The 25,840-nt window shown below is 37.1% G+C and overlaps 2 protein-coding genes across 4 annotated transcripts in view; both read right to left on the bottom strand.

The window, feature by feature from the left end:
- The window catches only part of Fhos (Formin homology 2 domain containing), a 205,566-nt gene extending 194,247 nt beyond the window's left edge, over window positions 1–11,319 (bottom strand). For 2 of the 3 annotated variants that reach the window (XM_086914732.1, XM_086914734.1), the window contains exon 1: window positions 10,687–11,103. In XM_086914732.1, coding sequence (XP_086770858.1) covers window positions 10,687–10,851 — 165 coding nt within the window. In that variant the 5' untranslated portion in view covers window positions 10,852–11,103. Of the gene's footprint in view, window positions 1–10,686 lie in introns of all 3 variants that reach the window. The other variant, XM_086914731.1, reaches the window with a different exon arrangement.
- A 2,648-nt stretch (window positions 11,320–13,967) lies between these two features.
- Window positions 13,968–25,840, bottom strand: part of LOC105736833 (uncharacterized) — a 33,562-nt gene continuing 21,689 nt past the window's right edge. Inside the window, exons 2-10 of the mRNA XM_086914730.1 lie at window positions 24,784–25,009; window positions 23,933–24,376; window positions 21,374–22,628; window positions 19,642–20,969; window positions 18,476–19,335; window positions 17,234–17,456; window positions 16,414–16,513; window positions 16,297–16,336; window positions 13,968–14,077 (exon numbers count right to left, since the gene is read on the bottom strand). Coding sequence (XP_086770856.1) covers window positions 14,039–14,077; window positions 16,297–16,336; window positions 16,414–16,513; window positions 17,234–17,456; window positions 18,476–19,335; window positions 19,642–20,969; window positions 21,374–22,628; window positions 23,933–24,376; window positions 24,784–25,009 — 4,515 coding nt within the window. The 3' untranslated portion in view covers window positions 13,968–14,038. The remainder of the gene's footprint in view (window positions 14,078–16,296; window positions 16,337–16,413; window positions 16,514–17,233; window positions 17,457–18,475; window positions 19,336–19,641; window positions 20,970–21,373; window positions 22,629–23,932; window positions 24,377–24,783; window positions 25,010–25,840) is intronic.

Raw genomic sequence — 25,840 nt, 5'->3', positions numbered from 1 at the left:
CTTGTCACTTTAAGATAGCGAGATTATCGATATTAGAAAACATTTTATTTCATTTATCTTGGAACAGTTGTAATATTTTTCTTCATTGTCAGAACAATACCGCCACGTTCTTGTAAAAAATATGGAAAGACGATATGATGGAACGATGACCAAACGAATTTGATGTACAACGCTTGATCGATTCTCCCGGTAACGATTATTCTGGTGAAAGTCGTTCGTAAACAATGCTTCGAATCGTTTTATTTTTATTTTTTTATCTTTTTGTCTCGATTTTTATGAACTGAAGCGAGACAACGCTTGTTCTTGTAACAATCGTACAAATGTTAAGAATAAAGGAACGATGTCGATGGTTTTTGAAGAACTCTTCACATCTGCTATGTTTCGAATTGCTGCTATGTTTTATTATTTAACATGGATCGAAGTAAACCAGATATTTAGCCCAAATTTTATAAATAGTCTTTGTACATTGCACATTGGAATGTAAAAATATAGAATTGTTGAACTGAAACATTTCTGCTTCTCTAATATTCTCATGTAGGTTACAGAAAGGCTTCATTCTCAACTACATCAAATTTAATAATTTTTTAAGTAAATTGCTCGATTTAATTTTCGAAAAAATTAAATTTGAAAATTCGTTCGACTGCATCACTTGTACTCAATCAAAAATTAGTCAATTTTTCTTGCATTAAAAAAAAAATTTCAAATCTGCAATGTATCAAAAAAACGAAACTTGAAAGAAAAAGAAATAATATTCCATTTCTCGAACTTTCTCATTTCTTCACGTAGAGTCATCTTTTAACCGTTCGAAATACCCCACAATATTCAACGAAGCGATTTTATAGTGTATATCGTAGACCGAGTAAAGAAAAAGCGAGAAAAGAAAAAAAAAAAATCGAGAATCTCGTGGGACGGGACTGGGTCCCATTGGTCCCCATGGTGATTTACGTCTTTTTCTGGTATCGTTATTCGGTGGCAGGACAGCACCATAGGTGCACTTCGCAGTCCATTGCCGTGCGCCACGATAAGCCGGTCGGCCATAAAACCGAAATTTCGCAGTCTCCCAAGTATAACGCCGCCATAAATCGCAATCGTAACTCTCCATTACCATTCAATAGGAATGCAAAGAGAAAGAAAGAAAAAAAAAAAATGGATTGACCAGAAAGAGAGCCGATTTTTCGCGGGACGAGACGAGCATGCTCTATTTGGTGTTAAATCGAGCCGATCGATCTCGACGAGTTATGTTCAACGCTGGAATGCGCCACTCGTGATCCAATTGTAATATTATGTAACGCTTCTCACGGCGTGAAAATCGGCTTATTTCTCGCGGATATAACGGGTGATCGAATTGTCATGGATGTTATTTTGAAATTATCGCTTATTCGAAGTTTGGTCGAGAATGAATTTGAATCGTATAAATGACTTTTATAATAGTATCTGGTATCTAGCATAACAATAATCTAATATAAAAATTATTTACTATATTATCTACTTAATAAATATCAAAAAATTATATTGGATGTAAAATAGAATTTATTTTACATTTGAGGAACATATATGGTTATATGAAGATGTCTCAAAAATTAGATAGCTTAATTGGAAATTCCTGATGTGATTTCAAGGAACTTTTTGTTTTGTAAAAATTCGTTTTAATGAGTTATTAATGAGTTTTCAAGGAAAACTATTTAACTAGAGATTACGACCTCATTTAAATTACATTACTTAGTTCTAAAATACCCTATAGATCATATATATATATATATAAGTTTTGGTTCTTTATATTATTATTTTATTTGTTTATTTCATCTTTTATATAATCAGCTATGTTTTACTGAATAAAATTATATATAAGTTTCAATGAAAATATATCACGTATTTATCGGATCTCTAATTTTTATATGTACAATTTGAAACCAGAACTCAATATATAAAATTCAATATTTAATAAATAAAAAAATATAAAAGACACCAATTAGGGTGTAAATTCATAAAATTTAATTACGTGATGATATAATTCAATTCATTGACCATACTTCAAATAAGTGAAAATTTCAAAGACTTCATAACAATTTAACCACCCAGTGTATTATACGTCGAGGTTGAAGTACTTGCTCGAGATTGAGGTGACCATGAGTCGGGTGTTTAATTGCTAGTGATCGTATGCACGTCGAAATGAAGTCAACGAGGTTTTGTGCTCAAGTTAATTTTGCTTCAGAATGTTGAAAACGTTTCCAGTTACTGAGTTTATATCCTGTTTATTCTATTTTTATAAGAATGATACCCATAAAATGTGATTTTATTGAATAAAACTTCAACTATACGTGTTTTCTTCGAAACATTATACATGTAAATAACTAATTTTATTGATCCACAGTTAAAAAGAAAATAAAAAATCTTCGAATACGAATATCAACATTTATATCTTTCTTTAAAACAATTTATTTAAGCGGAGTGGAGGCTGGTTATAATTATCTCAAATGCTAAATTTATGTTTCCGGTAATTCACGATGTTTGTACTTATGTGAGAAAACACATCTCACAAATGTTTTATTATTTTAATATTTTTATCAAAAGATATCATTAAATACACGCGACTCAGCATGTCTGATTTATGAAAAAAAAATTTTTTCTCTTATAGCAATTAATAATAACAATTTTTTCTTTTATAACAAGAATTTGCAAGTTAAACTATCTGAAAATCCTACCAAAAATTAAAAAGAAGAATAAATATCGATAAATTCCTCCCTGTGGATCAAAAAAATAAAGCAATCGCTTAAAAATTTCCCAACAATATATGTTAAAAAAAACTAATGAATCGTTAAATAAGATAACGCAGAGAAGCACTACCGGAAATAATTAAATATAATAAATGGTTCAGTATCAATTATAGGATTAACATTGATTTAGAGTATCGCTAAAAATTTATTCCAGGATCGATTAAAATTGGAACGCGCATCTTATTGTTAGAGATCGAAAGATTATATGTGAAAATGTAATATATTCCATTAAGCGCTTATGGTCTTAAGCTTGTTAGATTAAACTACCGTAATGAATTGAATTATATTGCGGCCACCAACTAAGTGACTAACCGACTGAACTTTTCGTATAAATATGCATTGCTAACTACTAAGTAATTACCTATATAAAATATCTAAATAGTCACATGGATAAATAGCCATTATTCCATTCCAGATAAACTGCGAATCGGATATTTGTCTCAAAGATGGGAAAAATTCGAAAATTTATTACTATCTTTGTAAAAATATACAAAATGTACTCCCAAATTTAAAATTATCACACTATCCGAAATTGTTCGATCCAAAAGAGATATATTTATACCTTAGAAAACACCACAACTTCAATTCATATCATTATCAATTCTTCTATTATATTTCATTCGTATAGAAAAAGAGAATACCAAGTTTTACACGAACTCTTTTCAAAACTATTTTTACGAAAAAAAACACGAAATTCAATATCGATAAATGAATAACACTCGAATCTCCAAAAATCTCCAAAAATAGATAAAACGAAAAAAGACAAGGGAAGAGAAAAATCTCTTTGAAATAAGACCTCTTTGACCTTTGCAAAATCGGTCGATAATTATCCCTCGTACGGATAAAATCGATCAAGGGAAAAGCAAAACGATCGTTTAGCTCTCCAAGTAGCCTCGGTTTGATCGTAGATCAAGATGTTTATCGTTTCGCGTTAAAAATCGCGGTGGCGGTCGCGCGAACACGCGTAAATTCAGTGCCGCGTCTCGTTACATTTTCCAAGGAATAAATTCGAGAGAATGCGCACTATAAATTCCGGCTCCTGAGTACGGCTTCGCTCGCATAAATTCGGGCCACGGCACTGCTTTAGCATACGCGCGACAGAATGCGCGAGAGTAAAGAGGATTTTTATGAAAGGGAACGTCAAAGAATATAAAAGGCGATTCGCGGCACGTATGTACTTACGTGTATACTGTTGCAACGAATGTTTCCTAAAGGACGTCAGTTTACCAAATATTTACGCGTTTTAGCCACCGTTCTACCCTATAAAATGACGAGCCCCTCTTAATAAGCGAGCCCCTCTTCCCAAGCTGCATCGATATTCAATGCGTGACTATAGACTTTTACTCTTACTCTACTCTCACCTCTTTGGGAAACGTGTTTCTAGTTAATGTAATTAACCATGATAATTATATTGAGAAAGTATTTGAACAAATTTTATGAGTTATAATATACGTTTGTTCTATTAATACTTTTTATTAAGGATATTAGAGAAACTTGAAACGAATCAAGCATGTATAAAATACGTTTTGAATAGTTTAATTGTTATAACAACAATTAATATTTATTAGCTTTTATTCTTTTTAAGTTTCGTAATAAATGTTCGAATACTTTCTTGCGTCACTACACGTATGAAATTTATACCTCGTAACGATTACTGCGTTATTCATCGCGAAAATTTTCAACCACAATATACTCGACTTATAATCTCATTTTAATTCTTCATCAAATCTCATTGATCTCATTTCAAGCATTCTAAATTTACATTTCGAATTACATCTCTTATATAGATTAGATATAGATAAGACTGTCCTTCAAACCTACCAAACGATTACAAATTATAATCGATATTAACTAACACAAAGATTGCGAAGTAACAGTTGAAAAAACGAGTTCTTTGGAAAAAAATTTCCCCCGTTCGAATTGCGGATTTTTTTTTTGCTCGAACCGGTCCGCTTTAAACGCATCCTCAAGGATGACTTTGGAAAGGGCGAGGCCGAATTTAACCGCAGCAAAGGACAGGTAAAAGAGTTACATGGAAAGAGCCCAGCAACGTTCGTAAGATAACCGGTACTCCACCGCTATAGTACCTATAGGTATATAATGCCCAGACCATAAACGTACTTTTTATTCCTTTTTCCGTGAGAGTAACGCTTCTCGGTCCCGTTATGTCGGCAAACTGCCGAACGAGGGTCCAAAGAGAAGGCCGACCAGCATCTTGTGGAACATACGAATCTTTCAGAAGCAGCAAGCCAAAACAACTTTAAAATTAACCGCGTCGTAATTTTCTCGCGATCGAAACCGTTTGGATATATTGTTGCAAGAGGGGAAAGGCAAGGATAAGAAAAATAGACATGGGGTTAAAGATTGCGAAAAAATTGGCAATGATTATTTTGAAGGATTGGTTGTAAAAATGATAAAAGATATGAAGATGAATATTTTGACTCGGATCGAAATGGTTGTATCGTTCAAAGAATTGGAAATCAAGTTTTGTTGAACAAGAGATGAGATATCGAGATTGCACAATTTGTTGTTTGATCGTTTTAGTTAATTATCGTATAAGATGAATTTAGAAATATCAATAATTCTGCCGTTTTAATAAATAACAATTATATTAGATTTCTATTGTCTTTAAGAAATTAATTAAAATTCAAAAGGAAAATAATCAAGATATTTGCTATAGAATGTAAGAGTATATCATCGTTCCAATATAAAATCTAATACGATATTGCGTAAAGCCCGAACAAATTCTACAGTTGCAATAGCAGAAAATTATGATCAAGATTGAAATTACAACCGATTCCTTGATCGACCAATCGCTTCTAGTTAATCAAAATAATAATAGATAATAGTAGATCTACGAGAAACAAATCAAATAGATTTGGAAATGAGTAAAAATCCACGTTTGAAATATTCCTTAATCGTCCTCTTTCATATACAGGATGTTTCGTAATAAGTGGAATTTTCAAACACAAGGCATTTTTTTCTACAAAATACGAATCCCTTCTTTTACATAATAATCGTTTAACATTTGATAATTGTTTAATTTCTAATAGTTTCTCAAATTTAACAAAGCTTTCTCTCTCTGATTATAAATATGTTAAATAAATAACCTACTTTTTACCTTTTAAAGGAATTTAAAGAAAAAAAAAATGAATCCACTTATTATGGAACATTTCACGCATCGTAAAAATCGGATGGAAGCGTTAAAAAGTCACGACTGACCGAGAAGATGGACGCGCCGATATTATAACCAACGTCGTCGAGGCTAAATATGATCGGTGAAAGTTCATGCAAGTTAATCTGGAGGACGTCAGATTGGGAGAGTGGCGTTTTCGAGTCGGATGTGAGCGTAGCCCGTGACAGGTCGGGCATCTGAATGCGGAAGGAATAGCTGCTGCCCCTTCCATTGGCAGTGTTGTTCAACATTGCGACACGACGACGCAATTGGGTCAAAGTGGTGCAGTCACGAAGGTGGCCGGCCGAGGTTTCAGCGATACTGCGGTAATCGTGCATTTAACCGTGTACCAGCCCACGAGAATAGTATTGCGGTCCGAAGGGCTGTTCCAGAAACGGTGCCACGAACAAAGGAACCACGTGCACGCTTGCTGCGCTTCTGCGCTCGTGTCGTGTGACCTCTCTCTCTCTCTCCCTCTGTCCTTTTACCATCCTTTCTTCTCTTCTTTTATTCCTTGCCACGGTCCTCCATTTTCCATCTCGTTTTCTCTGTCTCTTTCTCTCATTGTTCCATACCATACTCGGCCCGAACGCTGCCTATATCTCCTCTATTGTTCGTTCACCGGCTATTTGTCCCTGATTCCTGGTTACACCAGATGGACACGCGTGTGCAGTTTACACAAAGCACGCGTGCACGATTAGGTGAATGAAGCGCGTCAACGTGTCAAAGCAAAGCACCGCAAAGGTGTCACGTGGACAAAGCTATCCACGACACGATCGTAAAACCGCTCTGGCGACCGCGACGAGACCAACACGGCCTTTCATCAGCTCGGTTCCAGTGGCCGCTGTCAAAATGATAGGCGACACCTCGTAACGAGCCGACGACCAACGGGTTCTATGAGATGACAATGAGAGATCTCGGGGACCTTGGAAATGTAGAGAACCTCCGAGAAACTGGATTGTGAACGGTTTTAATTCCGTTCTTGGAAGATTAAAGATAGTTTGGATAAGATGAGTGGGGAGAAAGGGTGAAGATCGAATGAGAGGATTGGAAGATAATAGAATATCGGAACTTTATTCGTTCGAGAAGTTTGTTTAATGGGAACGAAAATCTCCTCTTCGAAGAGGAGAGAAAGAGAGAGGAAATGCTCGCGAGATGATAAATTGGAGTGGAAAAAATCTGTTTACATTTAATGATCGGGCTCTTGGAAATATCGCGCGAGGAAATCGAAGGTTTTGTTACCTTTTTTATCCTCCCTCTAAGAGTTTTCGCAATGTACGCAAAGACAATAATGACAAGTGATCTGCGAGCGCTCCGAGAATTTCTGCAGGAATAAAAGAACGCTTGGACAATTGAAAAAGATTATAACAGAGACAGAGTTTTTCTTTAATTTTAATCACAATTTTATGATTTATTATAATATGTAGATAACTCTTCTGGGAATATAATTATAAATGTCAGCTATGATAATTATATAATAGTTATATAAGATATATTTCATTAAAGAGGATGCAAATTCGTTGAATAACGAAAGATTTTAGAATATTTTTTTGGCAAGTTAAGTTATTTAAGAAATATAGATAACGATTTTTAAATGATATAAAAAAGTGTTAGATTTTTTTCGATTTTTCATCATAATTTCTGATCTCTTTTCATATACGGTTTCCCCATTTTAACCTTATCCTTTCTGTCACAAATACTTTACAACTTAACTCCTCTTTCAAAAGCGATGTCTGATCCATTGTTCCTCTCTACTTTTCCGCTGCTTTTTAGTTTTAAGCTTTTTGCATTCTTCTTTTATTCCTTCGGGCTAAGTACTGTCTTTTTTTTTAAGTTTTATGACAACCTGATGGGTATGCTGTCTTCTACACTTCGTTTCTATTGTTTCTTTCTTGATTATTCATTTACATTTTCCGTGTAATAAATTTTACGCTAATTTCCGTAAAGATTCAAATATTAATTATTTTTTAAACTAAAGGAGCAGATATTCCTTTACAATTTATTTTAATTGTAAATAAATATATCGAATAAATATATCGTCATAAAACGATATTTAATACAAAAGAATTAAATCGTTTTTCCTTCAATTTAAACAAATTATATTTGTGTTATGTATCAAACAAACGATTAAACTATAATTATAATCTATCGTTAATTTTATCAAACGTTGATAGTACTACATGGAATAACGTTTTTTTTTTAAAAAAAACACCGAAATTTATTTAAAAAAAAAAGAAACTAAAACTTTCGAAACTTCTGGTAAATTATAAGCAGTAATAATCAATGAAAAATAAGCGAATAGCGAAGCTATAACTATCCTCTCCTCGATCGCGGCTCGTGTGTATGTGTTTACGCAAAGCACGCCCGTTCGATTCAATGAATGAAACATATAAACGTGCCAGGTCGCGAAGCCACGAATGCAAGTATACGCAATACGTGTATAACGTGGAACAGCAGCAACAGGAAACGACAATCAAAGAGAGATCTCATAAGATCCCTTGACCATTAATGAATATGGTTACGCGCGCGAAATTTATGATCTTCCTTCTTGCCTACTCCCTTTACTGTCGTAATACGCGAGGCATATATTTCTCCATTGGCTAGGTGCTTAATAACAGTCGATTTATAACAGTTAGCAGGCGAGGCGACATTGAGAAGCGTGCAACCGGTGCCTCGATATCGAATCTAATAATAAATTTTGAAGAATTACTCGGCCCAAGGTGAAGTTCGGCAAACACCTCGAGCTGAACCGCATCCGGCCACTATTTCCCTTTATTTTTCCACGTGATATAATTTATCGCGCTCTATCCCATCCCGATTCGACGTAATATCAACTAAATCGTTCGTTCTAAATCGTTGGGAGGCCTCGTCGTGATAGGAAGTGAAAGTGGTTTCGAAGAATGTTTCAGGGCGGGTGATTTCGGTTAATGGCGCGCTGATTGGAAATTAATCTAATCTCGGTTGAGATTGTATTTCGAAAAGAGATACATTTCCAGTTGGAATTCAAAAAGAGTTTATGATAATATTATGGCACAGTTTTTTTCTTTAAATTTTGTTAATGAAATTTGAATAATTTGATATGAATTCAAAAAAAATTTTTCTTTGAATTCTTCTTTTGAAAAATTTGAATTTTTAATAAAGATGAAATGTATATATTCGAAACTTTAACAAAAACTTCGAAATTTTATTAGGAAATATATATACAAGTGTATATAGATGTTAATTAGAAATTGTTAATTAAAAAAATCCTAAACGAAATATTTATACGTTAATAACAACCTAATCACTCGTATGACACTTCGTAAAATATAAAGTTGCGAAATACATCGATTAGAAGAGCAGTAGCAAACACTATTAGAATAAAAAAATTTATGGAATTATTAGCCTGTAATATTAATTTAAATCTGTTTCATCATCGCAAATGATTATAATCCAAAAATATTATTTGCAATTATTACGAAACAGCTAACAATAGAGCTAGTATAATAATACCATAAAACATACATAAAATGTCCTAACATAAACTTGTCACAGGTAAGTTTAAATATTTTGTCACAATGGAACCACGATGCGGTAACTTGGCGCAAATTTGAAATTTTCACCTACATATATATATCATGTGAACCAGTATCGGAGCGGATTTCATAAATATTAATATCAACGAAAGAAAATTCATTCCTCTCCACCACAGTTTTGTCCAAAGACATAAATATATTTCCGCGTATACATATTACACGACGAGGCAAGCGTTAAGGGGTGGGTTGGGTAAAAGGGAAACCTGTCCCTGGCGGGAAATTTCTACGGTCTCGAGAATCCTTGATGCTGTAAGTGGCAGCTTTAAACGAGAATTCTGTCTGACGATGAGAATAATTTCTATCTTTCTGAAAGAGATTCCGTTACAGATGGATCTCCTCGCATTACCATACCAACACCCGAACCATATTTTTCCGTTATCGTGAAACATTTGTTTAAACACCTATCGTGGCATTCTTTTCGTTATTATTCACCTTTCATCGTTTATCGAGGGACCTATCGTATGCGATACGGTGACGAACGTGATGAATAATTTCATTGTAATACACGTTAATATAACCTTGAATGGACTTGATTAAGAAAATTTGAATTCGTGATATATATTTTATATTATTACGATTTATATGTGTACGTTTAAAATCTTTTCGAAATGTATTATCTTTAATAAATCGCTATGGAGTATTATTTAAGAAAAACCGGGATTTTACAACACAAAGAAATGAGAATAATTTGTATATTTTTCTCAATCAAGATCAAAGAAAAATTAACGTAGCAAAAAATATTACGAATTAAATAATTACATCTTTCTAAATGTCGAACACATTAAATAATAATACCATCCGAACGAACGACTCTACGTTATAATTATATTATAATCTGAACGCAAGTCGTTCAATCCTCTCTTACAATAGCTAACTCAAGCTACTAAGTCATGTGAGAATCATTGGAATCAAAATAAGAAGAGGAAAACGGACAAGAAAATCTCTGCAAAAAAAGTAATGATTTTTAAGCAATCAAGCAATATCGTTAACGGCGGTCAAAAAATCCTATGAATTATACTTTCGCGATATACGATATAATCCCGCGTGGCGGCGCCACCGGGGGCCATTGGCGGGGCATTAATTCGCCCTCGCTCTCGATCCTTCGATAAACGAATGAATTAAGAGGAGCGCTGTCGTTCTTAAACGAGAAAGATGAACTCACCCTGTGCGGCGCCCGTAGAAGTCGATGCACCGCTGCGAGCTGGTTAATTAGTGGCAAGGTCGCGCTGAAGGTGTGCACAGGCGGCCTAGGTGGCTCTGGATAGGAGCTCGCGTAGGCAAACGGATCGACGTCATTCAGATACTGCACTCGGCACGTCAGAGACATCTCGCGGGATCTCTGTATCTCGGCCGTAACGGCCGATTGTTGTCCGATAGGGCCTTTTTTTCCACGATCCAAAGAAGGCAACACACAGGCTTGTCTCGCGTCGCGAGAGCACTTCCCCTCCTTCTCACTCGCGCTCCGATATTATATCGCCTCTTACTCTCTGTCTCTGTTTTACCGGGCCGCACGACCGCTTTACGCGAACGCACGAACCAGTTCGTCGTACCGCCGATTTATTTTCATTCGAGTCGCCGGCTACAACCAACCGAGAAAACGAACCTTGGTCTTGTCCCCTCTCTCGCTCTCTCACGCTCCGTCTCCACCGCACGCTCTGGCCCGCTGTTCCTTTTTCCCCGTGTCTCTTTCTTCCTCCTCACGTTCCATTCGCGTCTACCGGCTCGACGACGAAACAGAGGCTCACGTGAATACCTTGATCGCGGTGAACCGATATTCTCTTTCTCTACTCCGACCGCTTCTCGTGTCCGTTCCGTGAGTTTGTTTTATGAGAACGAGAAAAAGAGAGAGAGAGAGAGAGAGAGAGAGAGAGAGAGAGAGAGAGAGGAAGGGAGAGAGAGAGAGAGAGAGAGAGAGAGAGAGAGAGAGAGAGAGAGAGAGAGAGAAAGAGGAGAGAGACGAACCACGAACGAACGTGGAAAGCGTGCCGATTTATTTTCGTCAGAGCGACGATTCGTGACGGAGGGAAAAAACGCCGCTATTCTGTCTCCACAATTTTTCGCGTTCTTCCATCGATCGATCGGTTCCGAATTTGTATCTGAAAATTGATTTTTTAAACGGTAACGTGAATATTTTTGACGTTAAAATTCGAAATATTGACGAGAAAAACGAGAGAGATATTTGTACTTTTTTTTTGTATTTTATCGTAAATACAAATATTCAGAAATGTAACACAATATTCGAAAAAAGATTGTATTCGTACATATTTATATTAGCTCGTACATGTGAAAGTGACAATGTCGGAACTGTAACAACCTTTGACTCTGAACAGCTAGGCGAATAAGAAATCGTTTTCGATCGGTCGATAACCTTTACATTTTCCTTTCACTCGTCGATCAACCGAAAGTGGAAAGATAGAAAGAGGTAATTTTTCATTTATCCTCAAGGTTAGGAACACTTTGATGTATCTTTTTTTTTTTAGAGAAACAAGCAAATACAGCTATTTCTTCTTCATAATATTTATACCAGTCAATGAAAACGTGTTAGTTCTTTCGCAATAATTGAGAACAATATGTTGAAAAGAAAATTTAAAAAAAAAAATATACGAAACAGAGACATAAGTTTTTTTTTTAGATTCTATATATTATGACCTAACACATCTTCGCATACGAACGTACACTATTATATGTGTACATGTAAGATTCACCGTGTCGAACCTATCTTGCGCGCGAGAAATACAAAAACATCGGCCTTCCAAGCTCCGCGCATGACGCGAAATTTCTACACGGTGTCCGAATCACAATGCCGATTTAAAAGCGCGGTATATTCGATAGAAAAATGGAAGGAACAATATCGATTCTCACGTTTCCACGAACCATGTCATGGACACTAATATCTTATTCGAGAAGAGACTCGCGAGAAAATCGACATTCGGATAGAATGAATTTACGAAGTGTCAATTATCCACGCATACCAACCAGTCTTGTCATCCTCTCTTATTCGCATTGTTCTTACCCGTTGCATGGGGCTAGCTCTTCTGCGAACCGGCTCGATGGTGTTCACAGAAGAGAAAAAGGGAGAAAGATGAAGAATAAAGAGAGAAATACTGAATAAACGAGAAAGAAAGATGAACGTTGAAGCAAGACAGAGGGCAAAGCGATAGAGAGACAGAGAGAGAGAGAGAGAGAGAAGGAAAGAAAAATGGCAAGAAGGATGAAAGGAAACGAGGGGGAGGAAGATAGAAGGGAAAACGAGTCTGCGCCATGCCACGAATGTAATCGTGCCTGTAGTCGACGAAAGATTCACGATCAAGATGCGATCGTAACGTAAGATCGTGTCTAAGAGGATTTCCAAACTCGTCTGAATCAACAAATTCACTGTGGACCGATGTTTTTGCGCGGATCCGGCAACAACTCGTTCTATGGCCAGTGCCAACTTTTCGGTATATTTACCGGTATCAAAGGAATTTCACCAACGACGTTGCTTTCTCCGGTCATTTTATATACGAGTCAATATTTCGTTAGAAATACGAATACTTTTTTTTCCAAAAAATTCCCAGAATACTCGAACAAATTTACGCGAATTTTAAAATGCATTCAAAACGAGTACGAATTCGAATCAACTATTTTCCAAATAATTTGAGAAAAATTTGATCATTAAAATGTTAATATTTATATAATATATAAATATATTTATATTATAATATAATATAATTTCTTGCATCGAATCGTAAAAAGATTTTTTATATATATTTTGTATATAAAATACGCCCATGTATATAAACAAATCACGATAATTAACTGACAATCGAATATACTATATCTAAATAAGAAAAAAAAGATACTAGACCTATAATTAAAAAAAAATACACATAACTAAATTAATCTTCAAAATAAATAACGTATTTTCGCAACAGAGGTTACAATCCATTCTAAACTAATCGAGATAATCGAAGCTCCGAAAATATCGATTGAGACGCTCGAAAGATTCCGACTTGCGATATCTCGATCGAAATACACGTCCATTAAACTGACAGTTCCGCCATTGTCCACTCCCAAATATACTTGATAGATAAAGTTTCACGTTACCTGTTATACTGACTGGTCAATTATGAAACGACATTTCTCGATCGAATTGGCCAGCCTTGATGTTTTTAGCGTTTGGAGCAGAAGCCGGCAGAAGAAGAATGATAGGTATATACAGTAAACGAACTGTCGAACCGGAGTCTGCGCGACAAAAACTCAGTGAACGACACGCGCGCTTCCCGCGCACGAAAACGTGCGTCACCTTTGTCGTAATTGCGTATAACACACGTCAAAATGCACACATTAATCGATTAGACGATACGAAAACGAAAATAACACAGAACTGTGAAACTGGGGAAGGTGAAAAGAGGGAAAAGAACTGAATTCACAACTTATAACGTACCTCGCGAGCAGCCGTCGCGACACTGAACGCCACGGACACCTGTCGCCACTAAGGCGACAGTAGCGCCGCCACGCGGCCAACCCCCTCTCTATTCCGTCTCGTGTACAAAGAACACCCTGGAACGATGCTATAAGACAATATTTGCTACCTTTATTATTAAAATTGCTGTTTCACCGTAATTATATATTGAAATTATATACTCATGACAATGTGATGTGTAATAATCGATAATTCGATTTAAATTAATTTATAATATCGAATCGTGGAATAATAATTATCTATTTTCAGAAATGTATAAAAATTAATTATAATTATATATTTATGTAAAAATTATATAATTATGTATAAAAATTATAATAGATGAAAATAATTCAGAAATATCTTTATCTTTTTAATTAAATAACTTCATTTTCTTATCTTCGATATAATAATTTTATCAAAAGTTTGATAATACGTGAACTTTATTATCGATGTTCGCTGATTTGTTAGCAATTAATTCGTAAAGAATTGCGTCATAAAATTATTAACGCAATTAAATGAAAAAAATCTATTATTATATATTACTTTTGAATAAATTTACCAATGATTCATTATTTTGTTGGTATAAAGTTCGACTTAAATATGCACATAAATTACGTGGCATAATAATGTCTCATTCGTATTCAAAAGTAATTACAAAATTAATAATGCATTAACAAATCAATTATTAATACTTAGAAATATTAATATTAAGAATATATTTAAAAAATTTAATTATTTAACGAAAACAATCAATTGTTGACAAAATCTACTAAATCAATACTTTTTTTTTTCCTGATGAAGATATTTCTTCTAATTTTTGACAAATTAGAGAAAATTGAATTTACCACAGGATGAAAAAATTGCAAGCATTCGGGAATGGAATTAGGAAACAGGCCTCTTTCCAATAATTAAATCCTGAACAAATATTGAACGAACACATCACATTGTTTTCTGCCAAAACAATATTGTCGTCAAACAAATTTTAGCAACCTGCTTTCTATGAAACCCCACCATCATTCTTCTGTCCTCCCTTTTTTTTTTTTTTCAATTTTCCGCAAAGATAGGATAAAAGATAGCTAGGGAAGTCCATCCAGCGATTTGTTGTTTTCGAGGATGAATGTTTTTTAGAGAAAGAGAGAGAGAGAGAGAGAGGAAGAGGAAGATGCATGGGGACTGAAGAGCCAAATGAAACGGCAGGGATGGTAATTGTGCGGTGAAAAAATAATCAGCTGGCGCAGCACGTAGAGCGTAACCGTAAGTGCGGCTGTTCTCATTGTTGTCCCGCTACTACGAGACCCCACGAAGGGTGACAAGCTCACAAAAGGGGCTGCTGGACCCATAGAAACGTGATGGGAGGTAGTTCGTGCGGGAGGGTGCCACCGTTGCGATAAAATTCTATAGTGCTCCGGAAAAATATGAGTGACTCGACGGCTAGGAACTGATCGGACAAAGGATTCATCGTTGTCATTGTTGTTGTTAAAATCCCTTTTTCAATCAATATTTTTTGAACCCTATATACTATCATTATACGTATACGTGAAATATATTCGATATTTGATGAATCCGTGGACGAAAATCCTCGTGGATTTTGGATAATTTTTAATCCACGAAATTTTTCAACAATAAAGATAGATTATTATTATTAGACATCTCGTCAGAATAGTTTGAATTTTTAAAATTCAAACGCAACATAATTGAAAATTCGGTCTGTTCCGAGAAAAGACTCGTGCGAAGGGGAAGTGACTCCAGAAGACCGACCCTTTGTTGTTAGCACTTTACGTGTAAAACTAAAGAAAAAAAAAAAAAAAAAAAATGGAGAGGAAAGAGGGAGTCTGGAGTAAAAGGAGAGTCTCTTTTCGCACATCCCTCATGAGAAACAATAATGTCGCGTACACTTCCACTCCTTCTGGATGTCGTCTACCCTCTTCTCGTCTTTGTTCGTCTGGCGTTTTTTTCGAGTACTCGTCCTTCTATCCACGGCCACCTACACACTACTTTGCTTCAGCCACTGATCATGAAAAGAATTGCACGCGAATAGCGAGAATCCGTGTCTCGCTGGAAAATTGAAGAAACGAGAAAAGTTTTGTTGCTTGTTTCGCTCACCCTTCCATATTGTCGCGTGGAACGACAAAATGATGAAACTTCAAACAATATAAATTGTTCGGTTCGCTTGTCAATTAAAAAAAAAAAAAAAAAAAAAAAAAGAAAAGAAAAAGATAATAAATATAAGTGGAAAAATATCATTTAATTACGCCATATTTAATATGACGTCAAAAACTTGAAGAAGCAGGGGAGAGAGATAGAGAAAAATTGGAAAAAACTCACCGGAATGTAGCCGTCGGGTTGAGGTCTCTCGTTTTTGTCCCTGAAGAAAATTGCTTAGTTACAATCAAGCAGCCACGTGTTTCGGAATTCACGTTCGATTATCGACATGAAACGTACCGATGTCGTCGTTGTATCACAGGTGTCTGCGGAGTGCTGTCATGGATGATCACTTGAGTGGCGTCGATCTCTTCGCATTCTGAACTTTCTTCTCCCGAATCTACATAAATAACAATATCAAAATGTGAAATGCCAATAATATTCTACCTCTAAGTGCAGCATCTTATTTTATTTCGTACTTTTAATTGAAAATAATAATAATAATAATAATAATAATCAACATTAATGTAAACGATACGATATATTGAAATACGAATATACGAGTATTATTTCAACCACTCAAGATTGCAATATCTTAATCATCATAAAATTTTATTGTCTACATATTTTCTAACGTCACACAATTTTATTAATGAAAGTAGTATGTAATGGAACTACGAATTACAAGATTAAACGACAAATAAACACGTATCTACAAATTATTAATGAAATTTCATCTATTTCCTAGAAGAACATAATTGACTCATTTCTTCAACACATTAGTTACATATTATTAGAGTTACGGTTATGGTTCGTTATATCCCAAACTTTTCTTTCATCAAAGGAATTTAGAATCACTAAAATCCGTTCATACGAATTACACTCTAATCCTATCAGCTCCCCTTTCGACTATTCTAAGCGCGTACCGACGCTCTATTCAGCGTTCATCCGTACATCGATTTCTGAAAGGAACGAATGCTATTGATCCTCTTCAAAGAGGCACCGCACAATCCTCTCTGTTAACAATCCTAATCTGAAACTATTCTAAACCCGATATTGATCGCATCCGTATGCGCAATCGTGATCGATTCTAAATCTCTTTACACTTTACTCAACTCACCCTCGTCTATGCGTTCGCGTTTACGGATACGAGACAGGACCGGGCTTGGGCACAAGGTGGCCGTGTCTCCCAACAGATCGTCGATATTCGTGTGCTGACCGATGAACAACGGTAACGTGGAAGGACGTTTCTTTGGCGATGATCTTCTGGATGTTGGCTGCACGTTGTCGTAAGGCGAGTCTCGTCCGCCATAATTGTCCGGCGGATCGGGAGGATTTTCCACCTGCGAACAAGACTTACTTGTAGTGAAATGAAATAAAATTTCAATTTGTGTAGTTCTAGAACGTATCTTTACTTATCCCGGCTGACAAATTGATTTTATTTTACTCGGGAAACGATGGATATAAGTTAGTCCTTTTGTTTTAAGGAGAGATTGTAGATGGGTTACGTGGAAGGAAGCGGTTGTCTGTAATTGATGAAACTTTTGCGATTTAGTATTTAGTAGTAGAGAAAATACTAGCTACAAGAAATTGTTGCGAAATACTTGACATTGAAGAAAGCATAAACAATAATTAACAAGTTTATTTGATATTGAATGAGAATAGGCAAGAGAAATTGCTTGGATTTAACTGCGGATTTTTACACAGCTAAAACAATTATTTTCAAATATTCAATTAATGGAAAATATGCGTATCGTTTATAAAATGTCAATAATTTTGTTATGTAAATTTTATATAAAATTTGTATTGTAATATTATATAAAAATGCTAAATCTTTCTTCTTGATTGTTCTTTTAATAAAATAGAATAAATAAGACACTCGATATTTTCTAGTAGCAACATCGTAATCCGAATACGATTATTCATCGCTCAATTCGAATTGATAATCTTAATTTATTTAAAATTATTCAATAATTATAAAAAAAAAAATTAATGTCCCGAGAGAAAAATATAGAATATATTCGACGATATATCGTTTACGTAAATTACGCAAAATTTGTATTTGCATAAAAATCCTCAGTCCATAATCTAATATGCATAAAACGACTTTAAACGTAATACGACGTGACAACAAAGTTTACACGTTCCCCGGCTTAGAACCTTTTAAGGTAACCACTCGATTACTTAAGAGAGGACTTATTAATTAAGTTAAAGACTTGCCACAAAAGCAACTTTATTCTCTCTCTCCGATGTCAAGTACGCGAGGTTAAAGATTTACGACGCAGGGTATTAACAGGTACCTATATAGCCTCGTCAGTTAGGGGCCGTTAAATGAATAATGCACGATATATGATCACTTTACCCCTTCGGGACTGGCACGATCCCCGAGTGGCTCGTCAGCCGGAGGTGGCGGAAACTCGATAGGGAATCTAGAGAGGCTTCTCTTATATATCTCAGGTTCAGGGTTAACACCGATATCGATTCTCTCGAACGATTCGGACGAGTCCGAGGTACTGTTCGACGTTTCCACAGGAATCTTGACTACACCGTCAGGAACGTTCGACGTGCTGTCCATCCACCATGGTTTCTCACCCGACTCAATGTGCCTGACCTTGTTTCCACCTCTGCCGTACGGCTGGCTGTCGTCCACCTCGTCGTTGTAAGTATTACCGTTTGACGTAGGAGTCGTAGGAATGACTTCGACTCCTTCAGGTACGTTTTCAGGATTGTCGCTCATCCACCACGCTTGCTCCCCGGACTGTTGATGTCTCAATCGATTTCTTCGCTCGTTCGATCGAGTACTGCAACGGCTCGACTCTCGTTTCGAAATAGATATCACGGACGACGATTGTTTCTTCGACTCGTCCGACGGCGCAGCGTCGCTCGAGCTCAACCACCATGCCCTTTCCTCCGAATCTTGCCTCCACACAGCCGTGCGCGACGGTTTCTTGACCTCCTCCGAGAAAGCACTGTCATTTCCATCCAACCAACGAGTCCTGTCCTCCGAATCGTGCCTCGAAACTACCGAGGACGATTGCCTCTTCGTTTCCTCCGAGGGAGCGCTATCGTTCGAATCTAACCACCAACCCTTCTCCCCTGATTCTTGTCTCGAAATCGTCGCCGACTGCTTCCTCGCGTCCTCCGATGCCCCGCTGTCGTTCGAGTCTAACCACCAGCCTCGCTCCTCCGATTCTTGTCTCCACACTTTGTATTTAAATTTGCCTGGGAACATATAATTAAGGGGAGCGGTTTATCTATGCGGATCGTGGTAATTTACGTTCTTCTTGGGAAGAACGAGGGAAGAATTTTTGTTAAACTGATCCAGGGAGGATAATTAAGCGTCTTGCGCCATTAAATCATTAGTAATTTATGATGTTTGCGAATAACAGAAGATACAAATCGGACAATTATCTCCCAAAAATGTAAATCAATCCTACTCGCTTTACATTTTCTTTCTTTTTTTTTTTTTTTTTGTATAAGTATGCATCACGTCGAATTTAAAGCAAAAACTTTTACTCGTCGACTTACCATCGTCAGGTAAGGTACTACTGACGGTCGTTTCTTGACTAATATCGTCGTTGCACACGCTTCCCGTTTCGACACCTTCAGGAACGTTTTCGGAGTTCGGATCCATCCACCAAGGCTGTTCCCCGGAAAAATTTCGTCTGATCCTAGCTTGACACGACTGTCTCCTGTCCTCGTTCTTCTCCGAGTTCGTGAAACTGAAACTTTTCGACAGACTTCTCGATAGAGACGCCGTTGTCCCGTTCTGCTCCGACTTTTTCACGTCCGCGTTTTCCTCGTTCGAATCTGGCCAACCGGCCGATTTGCCCGACTCGCTGGAATCTTGGTGCTTATTCTTGAAAAGATTCGTGACCGGCGCGAGGGCTCTCATCAGAAACGATTTAGCCTCCTCGGTTTTCCCCGAACTCCTCGATCTCGGGCTGGACGGTGGTCTCGGCGGTTTATCCATGGTCAGTGACATTTCGTCGGTGGACGAAGCCAACACGCTCGTCCTCGACGATCCAGCGCTCATCTTCCCTTTCTTCTCGCAGAAAGGGGACTTGGACGTTCTCCTCTTGCGTGGCCTCGATCCGGGCCTCGACTCTTTATCGTCCTCCTCTTCCTCGCTGCTCGACGAATTCGAGGAATCCTCGCTGTTCGCGCTCGAACTCGAGCTTCCCTCTCGCTTGCTCCTCTTCCCCGATGGCGATCTCGAGCGACTCCCCGATTTTTCGGCCACGCTCGAAGGCCCACTGCTCGACTCGCTCTTTCTATTCACACTCTTGGAGGGCGAGGATGACGGTAGCCTCAGCCTCGATCTGTTCGATTTCACAGAGGCGGAGCTGGATTCGGAAGGAACGGCCGGTCGGTGGATGTTCGGTTCGGAGTTCGGTTCGGATTGCGAATCTTGAGAGCTGACGGACATGCTACGCTCGTTCTTCTTCTTTCTGCTGTACTTGGACTGCGAGGGGTCCCCGTTCTCCATGTTCAACGTCGACTTCCGGAAGTCTTTGTTCACGTACTTGGGCTGCACGATGCCCTTGGACCCGGACGCCGACGCGACGTCGCTCTTCGGCACAGGTGGTTTGCCACGAGCATCCGGCGAACCGCCTTGTCTCAGATTCACTGAGGAAACGCTCGACACGGACGACTTCCCCGGCGATGGCGGCGGCGTCGCCTTTATTTTTGCACCCTGACTCGTCACCGAACTGGCTGACGACGATTTCGACCTGCCAATTGGCACATTTACAGCGGATCCTTCCGTAGAGTCGGTTCTCGTCGTTTGGCGGGACAGATTTTTCGCCGAGCCGCTGCGTGATTGCGGTGTCGTCGATCTGCTCTGCGACGAATTACTGTTTTATCGGGAAAAATGACAAGTACGTGAGAAAATGTATCGATTATGGGGGAGAGATGTCGAAGAAACGAAAATTGATCACTCAAAGTTGATATAAGAAATAAATGTTATGTTAAAGTTTGTTTCTGGAACAATTTGGTTTCAAAAAAATGATTGTAATTATATTTTGATTTTTATCGTCTTTCCGATTATCAGTTTGAGTGATCGATTAAATTTCGATTATTCTTCTTCCATTAAAAATACAAAATATAAAATGTTTAAAAAAGTTTAAACATTTTACTTTCCTATTGATTCTTTTATCTCGTTAACAAAAACAATAAAAAAAACACGAGCTATAACGCGATTTTAAAAATATTTAAAGAAAATAACGAAAATATCTGTTTCGTAAAATTGAGCTGCTACCTTTGAAGAGAATCTTTCGCAGGTGAAACACTATCACTTTTAGACGTAGAGGCTTCTTTACTCTGTTCCTGACAATGTCCCTCGACTATTCTAGACGAGTCATCGAGTTTCGATAATGAGCTAGCGTCAGATTTAGGCGTCGAACTCCTCCTTTCCCGCAGTCCATCCGACTTGCTCGACGAATTCGACGACGATTTCGCAATCTTGCTTTCGTTCTTCGCCGCGATACGACCTAATCTCGGTATCGAAGGTCTCTTCTGACTATTATTCTCGCTCTTCGACGTCGAACTTTCCCTGCTACTTTGCTGTTCGTCGCTTTTCGAAACGCTCTCTCGAGAATCCGATGACTTAGCGAGAACACCATGTTGTTGCGGCGAATCCTCTCTCTTCAAGATCGAAGGGCTCGCCAAGCCTTTCCTTTCACTCTTACCAACTGTGCACGCACGACTCTCACCATTATTCGCTTTAACCTCCATCTGATCCCTTTGATTTGAATTTCCTTGTTGCTCGTTGCTCGTTTTCGAATCCGTTTTCGCGAAGCTCAAACCGCCGAATACTTTCTGCTCGTTTTGATTTCTATTCCCATGAATTTCTTGACTAGAACTAGGCGACACCTTCGAAGAAGAAGAAGAATCGTTCCTCGAGGCGTCGTTCGATCTGGGGAACGCGAAGCTATTCACCCTCGAATTGGTCGCGTTACTTCCGTTGAATCCTCTCGCGTAAACGCCACTTCCGCTCGAATTCGACGAGAATTTGTCGAGATACGAGGACCACGGTGCCCCTGAGATTCGCCCTCCTCCTCCAAATCGAGAGAACCTCGAACCATCCTCCGATCTCTCGCTCTGAACCTCTTGATCCTTTGTCTCCATTTTCTTTCGAACCCGACTCACTTCTTTCTGATTCGCGATACCTATGTCGGCTCTTCTGCTCCTCACGAAGGACGAAGAAGCCGGAGGAGTCGGTGATGTACCCCTTGTAACCATCGTAACGGTCTCATTGTCTTTCAGTCTGTTCTCGAGTTTCGATTCTTCCGATTTCGCGTATATCTCTTGCGTCGTTTCTTTCGCTTTCGCGGCTTCCTCGTCCTTCAAATTCGCCGGCATAGGCTTACTGCCTGAAGTTCGGAACCTGTCCGATCCGGAGTAGCTTATAGCTGCCGGAACTCGGTCGTTGTTGCTTCTCGATGAAAAGAATCTGCTACCAGCTGTCGAGCCGAATCTCGAGGAGATTGGCGCCGAGCTCGATTCGGAGGCACCTGAAAACGTTTCGAGAATCGAGTAAGTTATAGTTTTAGATATTTTACTCATATCATTTCAAGCATATGAAAGTTTTTAGTTGTAATTAAATGATTTTTTTAGTAATTATATTTGTTCTCTGATTCGTAAGAAATGATATGGCTGCTTGATGATAATAAAATTCGTAGAAATCGAATTTTGTCAAAATATGTTCTTATATGGTCTCAGGTATGTTAAAGAAATTGTAAAAATTTCTTTAAGTAATATTTATAGCTATAAATTAAGCTTAAAGTGATGTGATGATCGGAGAATAGAAAATATTTTGAATATATTTGAACAAAATCTTCTGTAAGAGAAACAATTATATTTACTATTATCGATCATATCAAAAATTAAGTCTGCACTATTTACATCTTTTTATAATACCTATTTATTGATATGTTTTAAATTTGTTCTACTTGTTGTCTCGTGAAACAATCTTCTTATTACAAAGAAGATTACCATTAAAAATAAAATAATTTGTAATAATTTATTACTGATATATATCATTCTATATGATATTAAAAATGGTAATATATTATATTTGTAATAATTATTTATAAGGATAAATTTGTGATAAATTCATCTTTCGATATCAGATAAAATGCAATAATGTAATAACAGGATATAATAATAAGTACAATAGTAGGATTGTTAAACGACAGAATTTATCTTCCATTGTGATCTGGAAGGGTAAATTCATTATGGAACAAATTATAGTGCTATTTCCCGCGAGACACATTGCTTTCAAGTGTGAAAATTTATAGCTATAAATATCACGTGGAAAGCTTCTTAGGTATACTGTTCTACGATTCTCCGCATATCTATGGGAACTATCGTCTAACATAGTATTACAGACGTATAAATTTAAAATTCCTTTAAAGAAATATTATTTGACAACTGAAATACAATAAGATTAAAGATATTGAGAATAAATGAAATATCAATGATTTCCTTACTCTTTTCGTATAATAATATTTCAAATATTAAAAGAAAAAGAGAGAGAAAGAAAATATTGAAAATACAAAAAATATCAATTGAATTTACGAAATTATTACGAAAAACAATTTAAACACCGAATAATACAAAAACCAAAATTCTTCTTTAACTTTCAAAGAATAAATCAATAATGAATAAAATTTCACTTCACAAATAAACATTATTTCATGATATAATTTTCGTTTTTTTTAACTTTTGAAAATGAAATAGCGATTATATAATGAAAATTAAATTATTCGAAAAGTTTATTTTTAACAAAATAAAAGGAAAAAGAAGATTCACTCACTAGAAGTGGCACTGGATCGACCGTAGGAGGGGGCTCTCGTGTACATTCTGAACGAGTTCGATTTTCCAACGTTGATTTCCGGGCTTGGCTCGCGAGAATTCCTACCCGAGTTAGGCCGTAATCCACGGTACGAAACCGGCGGATGATCGGCCCTCTCTTTCTTCTCGATCCTACTCTCGTTTCCATAAGTTCGAGCCAAGCTCGATCCGGGATACGTGTTGGATCCGTATCGCGATACCACGTCGGGCTCTCTGCTCTTCTCGCGGGAAGTGGCACGGTTATATCTGTCCAAAACGGAGGCGGGCCTCTCTGAAGTTTTAGTAGCTGGAAACGAGTACTTCTCGAACAGGGAGGATCTGCTGCTCGATAATGGACTTTTCGCCCCCACGTCCTCCGTCGACGACCTACTCGGGTGAAGTCTACCTTTGTCGGCGTCTTTATTACCTGAAATCGCAATATGCCGTGACTTTTGTATCTCTTACTGTTAAAATCTTTTCTCTGTTAAAATCTTCAATTTTTATATTTGGAATATATATGTGCGTTATCTGGAATCGTGTTATACAGTGAGTATTATTTTATTAACAAATTTTTTAATTTAATTAATCGAAATGTAAAAAAAAAAAATTTGTTCCGTAACTAAATATTCTATTTTAAATAAATCTCATAAGAGATTAATTTGCTAATATCACAAATATTTAATAACTTTTTAAAAATTCTTGATCTCGTAAAATAACTCGATTTCGATTATAATTTATATCCATTCGATATTTCTTCCTTTCTTCCTTTCTTTCCAATGCTATAGGCAAATACTAAAACCAATACCACGTACACAAACAGTGAAAACAACTTACTGGGATATTTAAAACTAGATTTCTCCTCGTGCTTGTCTTTCTTCAGGAACGCATTCCCGAATCCGGAAACCCTCTCCTTGGCAGGCAATCGGGTGGAACCGGAACCGACGGTCGAGTAGCTGTTCCTGCAACTCGGAAGGCCGCTTCCTCCCGAGGTCGTCGTCCTCCCGAAACCACTGGCGCCGATTCCAACGTTGACTCTGGATCGGTAGGCGCCACTGTCACCCTGGAAATCGGTGAATCAGTTAGCTGGTCGATCGGACAACATTTATCCCCTGCACCGTTACGCGGGATCGATCGAAGGTGATCGAAAAGCGGGCCGTGTGCCGGAAACGTCGATCGGCTCGGGTTCCACGAGCCGCGGAACAATCGGATTGCGGCGAACTCACCGAGCAAAATTACCGATCGAGATTGCCCGATTTCTTTTTTTCCAAGGCAGATTTATGCGTGGCCGCTCGTCGCCGCGATAGAATCGCGTGTCACCGAACGTTTTATTGGTGAAATGTGGCATCGATTACGCGACCGGTAAGCCGTGCGGTGAATGACAATGGAGCATTGTGCGTAACCGGGAACAATTTTTCTCTCGAGAGAAGGCGGAAGAAAGTACAGCGTTCGAGGAAAATTTTACTTTGTAATGGTACATGATTCGTTTCTAATTCCATTCGAGTGATGTTTTTTTTTTTTTTTTGTATCATAAAATATAAAGATGTAAATTGATGCGATATGCCGTAAGATATGTATAAATATATTTTGATAATTTCTAAATCTATAATTTAATTTTTGAAAAATATAGATATAGATATCTCGTAAGAAAAAAGTTTTCTTGTATTGAATAATTTAATAAAATAAAAATATTTCCTTTATTTAAATATTCTTATAATATAAAATGAAGCACATTGTTTACGAAATTAATAAACTTTCCGTCTGGAAATAATGTAAATATAATGTATATTAGTTTCTCTCTCAATTGTTATTATACAATTTAAATAATAATTACATAAATTTTCATAGATCATATTATTCACAGGAAAATATATGAATCTAAAGTTCAATTTCA

Source organism: Apis florea, unplaced genomic scaffold, assembly GCF_048593485.1.
Source record: "Apis florea isolate Af1SG1 unplaced genomic scaffold, ASM4859348v1 contig_3731_pilon, whole genome shotgun sequence".
Classification (NCBI taxonomy): domain Eukaryota; kingdom Metazoa; phylum Arthropoda; class Insecta; order Hymenoptera; family Apidae; genus Apis; species Apis florea.
This window is presented reverse-complemented; position numbering and strand designations above follow the sequence as displayed.